This window comes from Chiloscyllium punctatum, chromosome 12 (genome assembly GCF_047496795.1).
Source record: "Chiloscyllium punctatum isolate Juve2018m chromosome 12, sChiPun1.3, whole genome shotgun sequence".
NCBI classification, from domain to species: domain Eukaryota; kingdom Metazoa; phylum Chordata; class Chondrichthyes; order Orectolobiformes; family Hemiscylliidae; genus Chiloscyllium; species Chiloscyllium punctatum.
The window spans coordinates 22,527,941-22,543,468 of NC_092750.1; the positions used below are offsets into that span (position 1 = coordinate 22,527,941).

General features: G+C 40.5%; 1 protein-coding gene across 1 annotated transcript in view; it reads left to right on the top strand.

Moving 5' to 3' along the window:
* LOC140483693 (5'-nucleotidase domain-containing protein 2-like) overlaps window positions 1-15,528 on the top strand; it is a 64,074-nt gene that overhangs the window by 42,211 nt on the left and 6,335 nt on the right. The window contains exons 11-13 of the mRNA XM_072582083.1: window positions 6,631-6,717; window positions 13,160-13,300; window positions 14,182-14,246. Of these exons, the coding sequence (XP_072438184.1) occupies window positions 6,631-6,717; window positions 13,160-13,300; window positions 14,182-14,246 (293 nt within the window). The remainder of the gene's footprint in view (window positions 1-6,630; window positions 6,718-13,159; window positions 13,301-14,181; window positions 14,247-15,528) is intronic.

Sequence of the window (15,528 nt, forward strand, 5' to 3'; positions counted from 1 at the left end):
CATGGGAAAGAATATATTGTTAAATGTTTACACTCACCCAGCCCACCCCCTTAAATTCTTGACAGACACACTTTCTAGACTGGCTAACCATGCATCTCGGCATATTATTTCAATTGTCTCATAGACCCTATGGTCGACAGACTGATCAAAGGCCTGCCGATATCTTCTTTGTGATCTCAACAATTAAAGGGATCTGTATGTTGAATCGAGGTTGGTAGGTATTTCGAGGCACCTTCAACCTACTGGCAGGAACTTTACGTTCTTTTCAAACCCACTTAAATCCTGGTATGGCATTTATCGTGTTCTGTCCCCCGCAGCACATCTGGGCTCGGTGGTGCTGTGTACACTTGGCAATATCACTATATCCAATCACGCCCCAGTGTATTCCTTCCTTAAGAATAAGGATACAGTGGAAGGCTCTAGGCACTGGCAACTGGACCCCTTCACCCTCCAGGATTGCAAGTTTATTGAATTCTTTTGAGTTCAGGGCTTTTAGATATTAATTCAGGCTCTGCCAGTAGCCCATCCATTCTTTGGGAAGCAGCTCAAGCCTATGCTGGGGGGTTGGTTATTTCCTATTCGGCCAGATGAGCAGCAACGCTTGCTCGAGACATGTCTGAAAGTAGCTGAAAAGGCATACTTTGACAGGCCCTCGCTGGTTAAACTGCAGAGGATCACAGCGCTTTGGTCTACGTTGAACTCCATGCTCTCACGGGCAGCCAAGAGGGAGCTTACATTTGCAAGTCAAAGACTGTTTGTTTGAGCGTGGGGATAAACCTTGCTAGGAAATGGAGTGTCCCTGAGTCATTACCTTGATCAGGGAAGATGCTGGAAATTTTGACCTAGGATTCTGAAAGAATTAATGCAGCATTCCAAAAATTTTACTGAATTATACAAACTGAAAGCTGTGGGAGTGGGCGGGTTAGGATGGAGTCTTTTTGTTTTTAAAGAATTTGGACCGTTTAGGAGTGATGCCTGAACAAGTGTCTCCTCAATGCCCCATTGTCAGACAAAAGGTGCAGGAAGCTGTGAGGCAGCCCCAGAATGGAAAGGCGCTGAGTCCTGACTGGCTACCCAGTGAATTCTGTAAGGAATTTATAAATGTATTGTCAAGGCCGATACTCAGTATGTTTAACTCATGTAGTCGTGGCCGACACCCACCACTTATGAGAGGTGACCATCTCTCTTGTTCTTAAAACAGGGAAGGCCCTGGAGGACTGCTTGCTATAGACCCATTTCACTCTTGAATGTTGACTTCAAAATCCAATCCAAGACTCTGACATTAAGGCTAGAAACTGTATTGCCCACCATCGTTATGAACCCTGTCTGGTCCTCCTTAAAAGGTCAGATCGACAGATAATGTCAGCAGATTACTTGATCCAAGTATGTCAACAGCGATCTGTACAGGGATTGGTGATCTCCTTAGATGCAGAACAGGCTTTTGACAGGGTCAAGTGGCCATATCTTTTTCATTCTTTTTGAAGTGGTTTGGCCTGGGAGAGACTTCATCAGGTGGGTGGAGGTTTTGTGTAGTGATCCTCTTGCTGCAGTCCTCACTATTGTGAATGGTCAAGCAATTTTCATATTTGCAGGGGCGGTTGACAGGGCTAACCCTTGTCACCATTGCTTTTCGCATTGGTGATCGGACTGCTGGCGGGAGGCGATACGCAGGGATCCTAATATAACCGTTCCATAAGTAGGGATGAATTCCCATAAGATCGCACTGTATACGGATAATGTTCTTGTCGTCTTATCATAGCCAACAGTCCCAGTGCTATACCTGATACAATGCATCAATCTATTTGGTGGCTTCTCTGATTAGAAGATCGATTTTTGCAAAGTCCGAGGCAATGGTTGCTCTCCCAAGAGTGCCTGATCCTGAGGGTGGATCTCGGTTTCAGGTCGCAGGAGGGCCTTCTCACTTAGGTATATTTATTACTCATGTTTTGATTGCCTGTTCAAAGCCAATTTTCTCCATTTATTAGACAGAATTAAGCAGGACCTTCATAGATTGGAGGCACTTCCAATCACTTGGTTAGATTGGTTCATCCTCATTAAAATGAACATTCTGCCCCACCTGTTGTATCCTATGTGGATGCATCCTCTGCTTTTTACAAAGCAAGTATTTAGACTGGTTTAGGTCTTTTATCTGGTACTGCAAGCAGCCCCTTATTGAATTTACTAAGTTGCAGTTACCTTACAGACTAGGAGGAGTGGGCCTACCAGATATCAAAAAGCTCATTACTATCTTATGTGAATGATTGGACCTGGGAGGACCCTCACTCACTTTGTATATCAAAACATCTCAGGCAAGATGCCCCCTTATTAGTCAGTTTTTTTTCTTAGACAAAATGAGAACAATTAAAGGATATTGCCATAGCCAATAGTCATCCATACTGTTAAGGCATGGAGGACAATGCAACAGGGTGAGGGCAATATTGCCAAAACATCATTTTTGACACCCATAATTGGTACGCTTTCAGCCAGGGCTGATGGACTCTGGGTTTGAACTATGGGCAGCTAGGGGCGTGTTTTGCCTGGGTGATTTAGTCAGAGGAGACACTTTGACCGGTTGGCTTGGAGTATGAATTGCCCAGTAGGGACCTCTCTCATTTCTTTCAAATTAGAAACTTCATACAAAAATAGACCACACTTCTAACTGATCCTTAGAGGTCTAACCTGGAGAAGAGGGTGTTGAATACTGAGGCCATTATCTGTTAGCAGCGCTGATCATCTATTAGAGGATCCCTTTGACGAGACTGAATGGCTCGGTAAGGTATGGGAGAGGGAGTTGGACGTTGAGATCTCTTCTGCGATAAGGGAAGATCGCTTGGGGAAAATGCAAGAAGGATCTCTATTTGCATCAGGACCCACGCCTTGCGATTTAAGATGCTCCACATGGTCCATCTGGCCCCACACCACCTCTCTAAATTTAAAGTGGGAGCATCTCCAATGTGTCCTAAATGTAAAGTGAGCGTGGGCACGTTTACTCACTGTCTTTGGTCCTGCCACAGACTGGAGGGCGTACTGGAGCGCTGTGGTAGGCAAAATAGAGAATGCCTTGGGGGCCGAGGTGCAGATGGGCCTCGTATCTCCACTACTTGGCTTTGTTAATTCTCATCAGATGCACACAAAAAAAAGGCTTTTCAGTGTCCTCATTTTTTGTGCTCGAAAGAACATTCTGTTAGGGTGGGTATTGGAAAATCCCCTGGGGCTACCATAAGCTAGGCATAGAGCACATCCCCTTGGACTTTCTTACGAGTATGGTGCGCCATAAAACTGAGAATTTCTGTAAGACGTGGCATCCATTTTTGGACAACTTTGTCTGCCATACTATTAAGAGTCTTTTATAAGACATGGCAATTCTATCTAATGGATTTGATATCCAGAGTGGAGAAACTATGAACGTATGAATATATATAAACTTATGCGCTTTATGATAAAGTGATTTGCTTTGTTTTGCTGAGCTTTTATGGTTATTATTAATAATAATAATAATTTCCTTTTTAGCTTTAGTTTTTATTTATGTAATTAGAGGGTTGTTTTAATATTGGTTTGAATTGTTTGTTTTTTTATTTGTTGTAATATTCAAAAGTTTTTGGTTTTCAATGTCATTCATTAATAGACATGGGCTTTGCTGGCTGAGCCAGCATTTTACACCCTTCCCAGTTACCCTTGACAAAATAGTGGGAATCTACCTCTGGGGTCCATTTGCGATAGGTAGACCCCAAGTTGCCATTAGGGAAGGAGTTCTGGGATTTTGACCCTGCACACTGAAGAAATGGATGATCTATTTCCAAGTATGGTCAGTGTTTTCAATAGGAGCTTGCAGGCGATGGTATCCCCTGGCTCCCTTCCTTTCAGATGGTAGTGGTCCTTGATTTGGCAAGTGCTGTCTGAGGAGTCTTTGCATTTCTGCAGTGCATCTTGTCCTTTCATGTAAAATGAAAGCGCATGGGAATGGGTAGTGTACTGACATGAATGGAGAACTGGTTGATGGGAAACAGTAGGAAGAAATGGATTTTTCCTGACGTGCAGGGACTTGAGCCACAGTTAGTTACAATATATAGTAACGAGGAACTGAAAATGTAATATCTCAAAGTTTGCAGACAACACCATACTGGGTAGGAAGATAAACTGAGGAGGATGCAGAGATGCTTCGCTCTGATTTGACAAGTTGAGTGAGTGGGCAAATGCACGGCAGGTTTAGTAGTATAATGTGGATAAATGTGAGGTTATTCACTTTTGTAGCTCTTATAGGTTAATCATCCCATCCCAGGAATCGATCTGCTAAACCTTCATAGCACTCCCTCCACAATCAGGACATCCTTCCTCAGGCAAAGAGACTAAAACTGTACACAGTGTTCAAAGTGTGGTCTCACTAAGGCCCTGTACAACTGCAGCAAGACATTCCTGCTCCTGTACTCCAACCTCCTTGCTATGAAGGCCAATGTAACATTTTGCTTTCGTCACCATATACTGTACCTAGATGCTTGCTTTCAGTGACTGGTCTATAAAGATATGCAGGTCTCAATGTACCGCCCCTTTCTAAATTTATCATAATTCTTCAGACTGGATTAATTTGGACTCTCTCCTTTTGAGATAAGGAGATTATTCCGTGCTCCTCAATGTGTCTTTGTAAGATAGCCCCACTGTTTTGGGAATAAGTCTGGTGAGTCTTGATTGGATGCCCTTTATGGTAATAATATCTTTCTGTGGGTTAAGTAGAAAAAACTGCAAACCTATAAAATTCTAATAGGACTTGACAACAGTAAATGCAGAAAGAATGTTTGCTTCTGACAGGAAGGTCCACAGCCAGGGGTCACAACCTAAGGATATTTAGGATTGAGATAAGGAGAAATTACTTCACCCAGAGAATGGTGAGCCTGTGGAATTCTCTACTACAGAAAGCAATTGAGGCTAAAACACTGAATGCTTTTAAGAAGCAGTCAGAAAGAGTTCTTTGGGCGAAAGGAATCAAAACATGGGGAGAAAGTTGGAACAAGGTGCGGAACGGGATGCTCAACCATGACCATATTGAATGGTGGTGAAGGCTTAAAGAGCTGAATGGCTTATTCCTGCTCCTATTTTCGGCATTTTTCTATTAGTGGTGTACAGTGTTGCTGCTGTGCGTCAGGATGGAGAATGTGAATGTCTTTGGATGTGGTGCCAATTGAGCTTTGTCCTGGGTGATGTCAAGTTTCTTGAGTGTTCTTGAAGCCACGCTTCAATGTAGGCAAGTGGAAATAATTGTATTCAATTCTTGACGTGACTTGTAAATGTTGGACAGGCTTTGGGAGTTGGGAAGTGAGTTGTTCATTGTAGTACTCCTATCCTCTGACTATTCTTGTAGCCACAATATTTGCATGGCTATTTCAGTTTCTGATCCATAGTAAACCCCAGGATGTTGATAGTAGAGGATACCAAGATGGAAATACCATTTGAATATCAAGGGGCAATGGTTAGGTTCTTTCTTATTGAAGATGGTCATTGCCTGGCACTCTTGCAAATACATCTGTTGCTTGCCATTTGACTGCCCAAGCCTAGATATTGTCCAGGTCTTGACATGTTTTGGGCATGAACTGCTTCAGAATCTGTGGATGACACTGAACATTATACAATCACTGGCAAAGAGCCCCACTTCTATCTTTTTTTTAGTGGAGGGGTGGGGCTGTAATGAGGTCAGAAGAGGTATCTTGTCAGGACCCAAACTAAGTATCACAAGTTTTTACTAATGCTGCTTGTTAGCACTGCTAGTGACCCCTTCCACTGATTGTATTGATGATTGAAGTGTGGACTGATGGATGGTAATTGGCTGGGTTGGATTTGCCTTGCTTTGTGTACAGGTTGTACTTGTTGTCTTGTTGGACTCATCATCTGTTATGTGACTCAGCTAATGTGCAATAAACTTTTTTTTGGAGACATGCTAAAGATATTACCATTTGTGTCATGGCATGTGACCTGATGGCATAAAGCTTTAATTCTCCATCCTACTAGGACCACTTGAGGTATGAAGCAGAGGGATGTGTTAGTTTCTAAAAGTGGTGCTGGAAAAGCACAGCCAGTCAGGCAGCATCCAATGAACAGGAGAGTTGACGTTTCGTTCATCAGGATTCCTGACTGGCTGTGCTTTTCCAGCACCATACTTTTTGACTCTGATCTCCAGCATCTGCAGTCCTCACTTACTCCAAGTGTTAGTTTGTAAGGAAACTGCTCAGTTTTAGCCCAAATTTAGCAATATCTGCTATTGTAGTGTATGTACATCCAAAGATTTGTAATCGATGTCTATTGAATCTGTTAGCAGTACACTACCCATGTTTAATCCTTACAAGACGTAAAAGAATAATTTGTCTCGAAAGTACCTATAATGTATTGAAGATAAAAAGTTCATACGGCAGTTTGGGAAGGGTGATCCAATCATGATCCAACATTATATATGCCAGTGTTGTGGATTCACTTAGTATTTCATAACTGCCACTTTGTGCTTTTCTCTGGTCAATTGCTATTCTAAGAATCCATTTGAAGTCCTGAAAACCTCAGCGTAACCTCTAAGCGTAACCTCTGAGACCAAACACCACCATCCCACTAATGTTCCCTCAAATTACTCCTCTGTCTGTTCTCAATCTGCAGGGAAACCTATTTGAGTTTCTACGACTGACAGGCTGGGGTGGATCCAAGGTGCTTTATTTTGGTGACCATCTGTACAGTGACCTGGCAGTAAGTACAATTTGTATCTCGGAGCTTGTGTCTGAATAGAATTTGTGTAGTGATTTGCAAATTACTGGCAGCTCTCAAAATGGAAAATCATGAGTGAAACAGAAGTTATTCTTTTGGTCTATAACTGGTGATACTTATTGGAAATGTTTCATTTTGGATGTTTTCTGTTTGCAGATGCAAATAAAATGCCTGGCTGATTTTTTTTTTGGCTAAGGTATTCCCTGAGTGTATTTATTTAAGGAATAAATACTGACTCTCATGTTTGTCATACACTAAAGCAGACAGATAATTTGTTAGGAACTGCTTGTCATTTCCAGTTTGGGACAATAAATTTTAATTTTGATGGAAAGCTGCTGTTTTGTATGTTTGGTTTATTTGACAGCTGTTGTAAGTATTAACACTGTTTTGAACCTTTTTTAATGTTGTAAAAAAAAAAAAATTTTCCAATAAATTACATGCAGGAGGCATTGAACCATGATTGACCTAGAGATGAGTAACATGGGTAACTATGGAAGATAAATCTTTAAATGTTAAGAGTGAAAGTTCTCAGTTGCCAGTGAGAACCAAGAAGATGACCCAAGTTCTATTGATTGATTTGATCCCATGCTGGATCAAAATTTTAAAAGTGTAATGCCAGGCAGACTAAACATAGGAAAAACCATCCCAAATATATTCAAATAAGGAATCGCAGTATGTCTGGTGAGAAATTCAGACATTTTATGAAGTCCAATGTACTTGATCTGTTTTGATCATAGTGTAGATCAATGTGGCAATGACTCTTGATGGTAGCAGCAAGTGTGGGAAACTTTAAGTGCTGTAATCTATTGTCAATAACTGTAGGTTCATGCTAGATAAGGCTTTTGCCCGAAACGTTGATTTCGCTGCTCGTTGGATGCTGCCTGAACTGCTGTGCTCTTCCAGCACCACTAATCCAGTATTTGATTTTCAGCATCTGCAGTCATTGTTTTTACCAAGGCTATATACATACCAACTGTTGCTACAGGGAGTTCATCACCTCAGTTGGCTGGATGGCTGGCTTGTGGTGCAGAGTGATGCCAACAGTGTGGGCTCAACTCCCACATTGGCTAAGGTTACCATGAAGTTCCAACTTACTCAGCCTTGCAAAGGGCCTGAGGCCTGGTGACTATCCAATTAAACCACCATCAGAGAGAGAGAGAGAGAGAGAGAGGGAGAGAGAGAGAGCCAGCAGCCTTATGGCCCTCTGGGACTATGGTGACTTTGCTCATCTTGCTATTTCTTTTGCCTAGGGTTTTCAATTCATTCTGATATAATGTGAGATTTATCTAACGTGTTAAGGGCATTTATTTCAGAGTTTGGATTTGAACTAGTGGATTGTGGGTTTTTAGTCTGTTAGGTCAGAAGGGGCTTAATTATTAACTAAAGACCATAAGATATAGGAGCATAAGTAGGCCATTCGTTCCATTGAGAGAAGAATGTTTTCCTCCTCTCTGCCTTAAATGGGCAACATCTTATTTCTGAGATTATATTCTGTGGACCCAGACTCTCCCACAAGAGGAAACAACCTTTCCATATGTATCCCAACAAATCTCTTAAGAATCTTGTATGTTTCAATAATGTTGACCCCCATTCTCAAACTTCCAATGTGTACAGGTCCAATGTATTCAGCCTCTCCTCATGATTGTCTCTCCATACCTGGAATCAGTCAAGTGACTAGATTAGTGGTGCTGGAAAAGCACAGCAGTTCAGGCAGCATCCGAGGAGCAGTAAAATCGATGTTTCGGGCAAAAGCCTTTCATCAGTCAAGTGAACCTTCTCTGAACTGCCTCTAATGCTACTAAACTTTCCTTGGATAAGGGGAGGAAAACCATTCAGTGTCTGCTACCTGTGGCATAATTTGTAGGCTTTTATAGCTTTTAGCACAATCTTCCTACATTTTATACTCTATCTCTTCCCCTTTTTTTGTTTTTGAAGTAAAGCCAACATTCCATTTGCCTTTACTGTTACATGCTGACATGTGAGCTGGCCTTTTCTGATTTTTGTAGGAGGACACACTAATCCCTTTTAGACTGCAGAAAGTTACAGCACTTTCTCGTATTAAGTAATATCCAGCTTCTCTATTCTTCCTGTCAAAGTCCATGACCTCACATATTCTGTCTGCCAAGTATTTGCCTACTGGCTTAACCTGACTATAGTCATGCTGTAGACGCCTTGTCAACTCCCTGCTGCCTTCTCACCTATTTTTGTCATCTGGAAACTTGACTGTAGTCCATTCACTTTCCTCCTCCAAATCATTAATCTATATTGTGAATACTTGTGGTTCCAGCACTGTTCCTTGTGGCACTCCGTTAGTTAAGATTGCCATTCTTACCCCAGTCGTTGTCTCTAGTCCTACGTCCGTGCCAATATACTATCTCCTACACTGTGGGCTCTTGTATATTTAGTCTCCTTAATAACATAGCGCATTTATAAATGCCTTCTGAAAATCCATATTAATTAGATCCATTACTTCCCCATTTATCTATCCTACTTGTTACCTTCTCAAAGAATTCTAATAACTTGTCAGGCATGGTTTCCCCCTCATGAAGTAGTGCTGACTCTGCTGGATCATATTATGTATTTCTAAATGTACATCCTTTTATAATAGACTCTAACATCTTCTAAATAACAGGGTGTTAAGCTAACTGGTCTTTTTTTTTTGTCTCCTTCCCTGTTTTAAGTAACAGATTTTTTTTTGCTTTCTCAGTTTTTCAATGTATTGGGACTTTTCCAGAGTCTAAGGATTCTTGAAAGATTACTGTCAGTGCATCAACTATGTCTGTAGCTGCTTTTTAAAAAGATATCCTAGTTTCACCCTTTCAGGTCCAGGGGGCTCAAGTTTTTAGCCCCATTAGACTCAGTGTTAATTTTTCTCTCATGGTAATTAATTAGTTTTTCTTTCCTTTTTATTTGCTCCTCGACTTATTTCGAATTTTCAGATGCCATAAATGTGTTCTACTTTGATTATATTGTACTTGTGTATACAATGCCACGGCCATTTCCTAGAACTCCATCATTACTATTTCCTCAGCCTCCATTCTCCTAAGGACTCCACGTTAGCTTTAGTTTTTCTCTTCCTTTTTTTACTTATTTTAAAAAGCTGATGCTGAATATCTTTTATTTCCTGCAAGTTTACCCCAAAAGTTATTTTTGCTGGCTTTTCAAACTTTTTTAATCCTCTGGTTTATCACTGACCTTTTGTTACATTGTGTATATGGTTTTTCTTTCAATTTGGTATTACCCTTCATTTCCCTACTTTGAATACTTCTTTTGCCCTCTGGGTTCTATCTTTTGCTGTTTATTTAAGCTTTGAACTGTTAAGTATCTGCAATGGTCCGTTAACGATCTTGCTGCTAAATACCTTTTTCCCGGTCCAATCCACATAACTCTGCTCTTATTCCTTTTGGTATTTGCCCTTGTTTAAGCTTAACATTGTTGTTTCTGCCCCAATTTCTTCCCTTCCCAACTGAATGCTAAATTCTACTTCATTATGGTCACTGTTTCCTAACAGATCTTTTAGTTGGTCATCATTTATTAAGCCTGCATCATTACAAATGACCAGATCCAAATAGCCTGATTCCTAGTTGGATCTACAACACATTGTTCCTCCTTACAACAATGTGACTATTGTATTCTACATTACTTTTTTTTAACATGCCCTTGATCTTCCTGATTTTATTTTCTGTCCCACTATATAACTACTGTTAGGGACTGATTTTAAACTACTCTTACCAGTGTCACCTTCCCCTTTTTTTTTTAAAAACATTTCTTACTGCCACCTATTTGGATTCTTCAACTTCTGATCTTGCTATTGTACTTTTATTCCATCTCTGTGCTAACAATGCTATCTCACCACACTTTTTTTTTCCTTCCTGCCTATCCTTTTTGAAGTCCTATTTTGAATGTTAAGTTTCTTGCTTTGGTCTCCTTGTAAACATGTCTGTGTATTGGTTGTAAGATTATATCCATTAACCTGGATTTGTGGCATTAATTTATTTTGTTTTTGAGTACTCCATATATTTGAGTAAATAGCTATTGATTTTAACTTTTGCACCTTTTTTTTTGAGCTTTTCTCTATACACTTCATCCCTTCCCGTCCCACTATGAGAGTATTGTTATCCACATTGCTGCCTTGCAATGCTGTCATGTCCTCTTGCTTTAAGCCTATATTTTCTTCCCCCGCCCAATCATCTCCACCACTTCCCCCCCCCCCCCCCCTTTTACTTGGATTAAAACCCATTCTACAGCCCTGGTTATTCAGTTTACTTGGCACTGGTCCCAGCATGGTTTCAGTATTTCTGTAAATGTGGTGGATTTTTCTTTAAAGATAAGGCAGTTGCCGATGGGAGTTTGTTTTTGCAACTCTTCCAAGTACACAGTTTTGAAAGTCAAATTCTTTTTTTCTTCTCTTGGATTTGGGGTGAATGCCCCTTAACTTGGAAAAAGCTTTTGGGTTTTGGTTTGGCAGAGTTTGCAGAAGTCGCTGCCGAAGCTGGGTATATGAAATAGTTGTTCTTTGAAAGGGAGGCAGTTTAGAACTGTGTAAAGAAATAAATTATTTCAGTGTCCTGAGCATTTAGCTGTGTTTGGTTAAAACTCTGTGTGGCAATTATTTGAAGCTGAGCAAAGTCTATGCTTAGTTATGAAGGCTCAAGGACGAGGCGATAGATTCTCAACTGGGAATCGAAGCTTTAGCTATGTAACTCTCACTTATTGGGTAATCAAAGAGAATCTCTTCAATATCCATCTCCTATTGTATTCGGAGATTAGAAGATTCTATGGAACAAATTGAACACATGATTTGTCCACAAAAATAACTACTTGCTAAAAGGCAAGTTCTGTCAATTGAGAGAGCTCAATAAATTGACTTTTGCATCACAGATGGACTTTCAGTGCAAAGCCTTGCCATTTTTGGAATGAAAAATGCACCAGCAACGTTTCAGTGAATAACCAATAAAGTGTTTGAAGGACCGTGTATCTGTTTACACGAATTTGGTTGGTCTGTCTGTCTGTCCTAGAAATAACACTTTACATAATTTGACTGAATAAATGGTTTGACCTGCTGAGAAAAGTCTTATTTGGTTCTAAATCTGGCCATGGGTGAATTTGCCAAGGCAGAGGTGACATTAGATTCCCTCTAGTGTGAAAGCAGGCTCTTCGGCCTAACAAGTCCACACTAACCTTCCGAAGAGTAACCCCAACCAGACCCATTTCCCTCTGCCCATAGTGTTGGGTGCATTAGTCAATTTAGCATGGCCAATTCCCCTAACCTTTATGGGCGGCATGGTGGCACAGTGGTTAGCACTGCAGCCTCACAGTGCCAGAAACCCAGGTTCAATTCCTGCCTCGGGCGACTGTGTGGACTTTGCATGTTCTCCCGATGTCTGTGTGGGTTTCCTTCAGGTGCTCCGGTTTCCTCCCACAATCCAAAAATGTGCATGTTAGGTGAATTGGTCATGCTAAATTGCCCGTAGTGTTAGGTGAAGGGGTAAATGTGGGGGAATGGGTCTGGGTGGGTTGCGCTTCGGCGGGTCGGTGTGAACTTGTTGGGCCGAAGGGCCTGTTTCTACACTGTAATCTAATCTAACCTGCACATCTTTGGACTGTGGGAGGAAACTGGAGCACCCAGAGGAAACCCACGCAGACACGGAGAATGTGCAAACTCCACACAGACAGTCACCTAAGGCTGGAATCAAACCTGGGACCCTGGTGCTGTCAGGCAGCTGTGCTAAGCACTGACCCACATTGTGGTATAGGGCCAAGAACCCCTGAGAGGGATAAACGTATGAGTTATTTTATGTTTTCTCATGACTAGGACAAGCCTAGGATTTTATCACAAGGTCATTCTGAACTTAAGTACTACTAATTTGTTGAAGAAAGTCAGAAAATTTTGAATGGACACTAGTGTAGAAGAGCCTTTGAAAACTAAAAGCTCTGCTGATAACTGCACCATTCTTTCATGTTTAGTTATGAGAAGCCATTTGGGTTGTTTGATCTTAGTGCCAACATGGGGACTGTTCTTCTACAAGAATGACAGGATTGGGATTGGCCTGTCAATTTTTTTTTCAAAGTAACTGTATGGCAGCAAAACATTCTAGAGGAAAAATAGATTTGGCTGTATAGCTGAATACATTAATCCAATATAGATGAAGGATTGAATCTGACACCCCTTCAGCCTGGTTGGTACAGTCCCACTGTAGCTCCTTCTTTTTTGATTTTGAATCCTATCAACCTGTGTCAATGGTCTAATGATCATGGAGAGCACATGTTGAAATGTTCAGTTGTTGAGAGTCTTCCTGGTCCTGTGGGATGTACTATCAATCAATTATCCATCTTTCCTCATGTGATTTGGGTTTAGATAGAAAGACGCAATAACTGCAATTCAAAATGGGTAGACTTTACATTTGCCTTTCTTGATCAATAGGACCTAATGCTTCGACATGGCTGGAGAACAGGAGCAATCGTACCAGAATTGGATGCAGAAATCAGTATCATTAACACTGAGCAGTTTACACATGGGCTGACTTGGCTACAGGTCCTAACAGGACTTCTAGAGAGGCTGCAGGTAATGTCAATACTCCTGCAATATCCCAGTTCTAGTGAATCTTGCTGGTCTGCAAGCTCATCGCATTCCAAAGTAATTTCATTCCTTTCAAAGATTTCTACTCTCTTCAGATTTGATACCTCTACTCTTTTACACTCTAGTTCACATTATTCCCGTTGTTCTTGCTGATGGGTTAATACTGACTGTGCTACTTGTCCTATCTGCTTCAGTTGAAAGGCTTGTAAAAACAGGAATGTCTGATTATTTTCATGCTGTGAGGCAAATTATAGTCAGTGATGACTCTGGATTCTTAATGAACTGTTAAATTGGTCAGAACATTCTGGAATGATGCTCAGATTGTTGAACAAAAGTTGCTTTCTGGTCTCTAGAAGTTACATTAGTTTGAAAACTGCACTGACTGTTCTGTTCCAAACTGCTAACAATCTGGAACTGTCATCAACTAATCTAACATTTTCTTTGACACTAAATATCACTTCTTTTTGCTTAATTTATTGAATAATTTTGTTTTTAGTGCAGGGGGATCGTAAACTCAGCACACATGTAATTTAGATTACTAACAAAAATAAATTGTTGGAAAAGCTCATTAGAGAAATTCTGAGGAAGGGTCACTGGTCCTGAAATGTTAACTCTGATTTCCCTGCACAGATGCTGCCAGACCTGCTGAGCTTTTCCAGCAATTTTTGTTTTTGTTCCAGATACCCAGGATCTGCAGTTGTTTTGCTTCTGTTTTAATTTAAATTACTTCCACATTCCCAAAAACAATTCTTTTGAACTGTGTTCCCATAGTAATGGATTATTTCTACTTGACCAGAGTAGTAATTGAAAGAAAATTTAAGATTTAGCATATTTCTGTATTATATATCAGTATCTTGTATCCGCAGGTATATCGGGATGCTGAGTCTAAACAAGTGCTCAATGAATGGATAAAGGAGAGACAAGAATTAATGTAATGTATTGTGTTGTAATTTTGCTGTAATATTGGGAAAAAAAACACGAGTTTTGCACAAGATAATTTTAAACAAAAGCATGGAGCTCTGCAAGTATAACTAGTGTAATTGATTTTATACTGAGGAAACCATTAAGATACACTGCAAATTGATGTATATTTGTGGCTTCATCTGAAAGAGGACAGACTGAAGTGAAAAGGTTTGTCAATGAAGCACTCAAATCTGTGGATGAAAATCAACATTCAGAATGAGAACAAGTCAGTGCAACAAAACAATGAACATGCTTTGCTGGTATTAATATATATATATTTTAATATATATCTTGCACCATAAAGATGAAAGCTCACCATCTGATAGTGGGTTTATTGCTTACGTTGTAGTGGTGAGTGTGACTCATCTGACTGCTGTTTCATTTAGTGAATCCTGTTTAACTGGCATGGGTGGTAGACTGGCTGGTGGCAATAGAGAACTGGTGAAAACCATAAAGACAATTTTAAATTGGTGCAGGAGAGAGTCCGGAATCGTTAAGTGAACACTTCTAAAGATTCCCAAATTTGCAAAATTTGTTTTTTAAATTATTGATGAAAAATGACAGTTTCTCAAAGCTTTCCATCTTCTACTTATCAGGACAATGCATAAGAATTGGCAAGTAAAGGGGAGAAAATGGTTGTGTATTTGAGGGGAATGCTGATCGATAGAGACACTTGCCTATGAGAATGAACCAGTTAAATGATTGACCGTTAACTACCAAACTTGTTGAAGAAGCAAAGTGACTAGCAGTTAGCAAAACTAGAGAATGTGGAAGCTAGAACATGGAGTGAGGCTGACCAACCAGGCCATAGAGATGAGGGATAGATGTCCATGAGTGAGCGTACCAAGTCTAAGGAATGAGGCAGAGGATCTGGAAAGGACATGAGACTCCAAAGAGGGAAACTGGGGGGATGGTGTGGAATGTGGGTCAAAAGTAGTTTTGCAAAGGGGAGAAAACTGTTTCCTAGTTGGAACAGAAAAACTAAGGTAATAAATTCCTTGCAAATTAATCTAGAGTCTGTCTCTAGATTAAAGTCGCAGGAGTTGACCTGCTGTCTGGGGTGCAATGCAATGAGGTGTGTGATTGGAATGACAACTTATTATATCATTTTTTTCCTATTGAAAAGTTTTTAATTTCATAACTATTTGGGATTGTTGTCACATCTCCAAGCATCAGTCGAGCGATGAATTACTGCTGTGCTAATGACAAACTTGCATCACCTTAACTGTGACCTCTCCAGTTTAGGATAC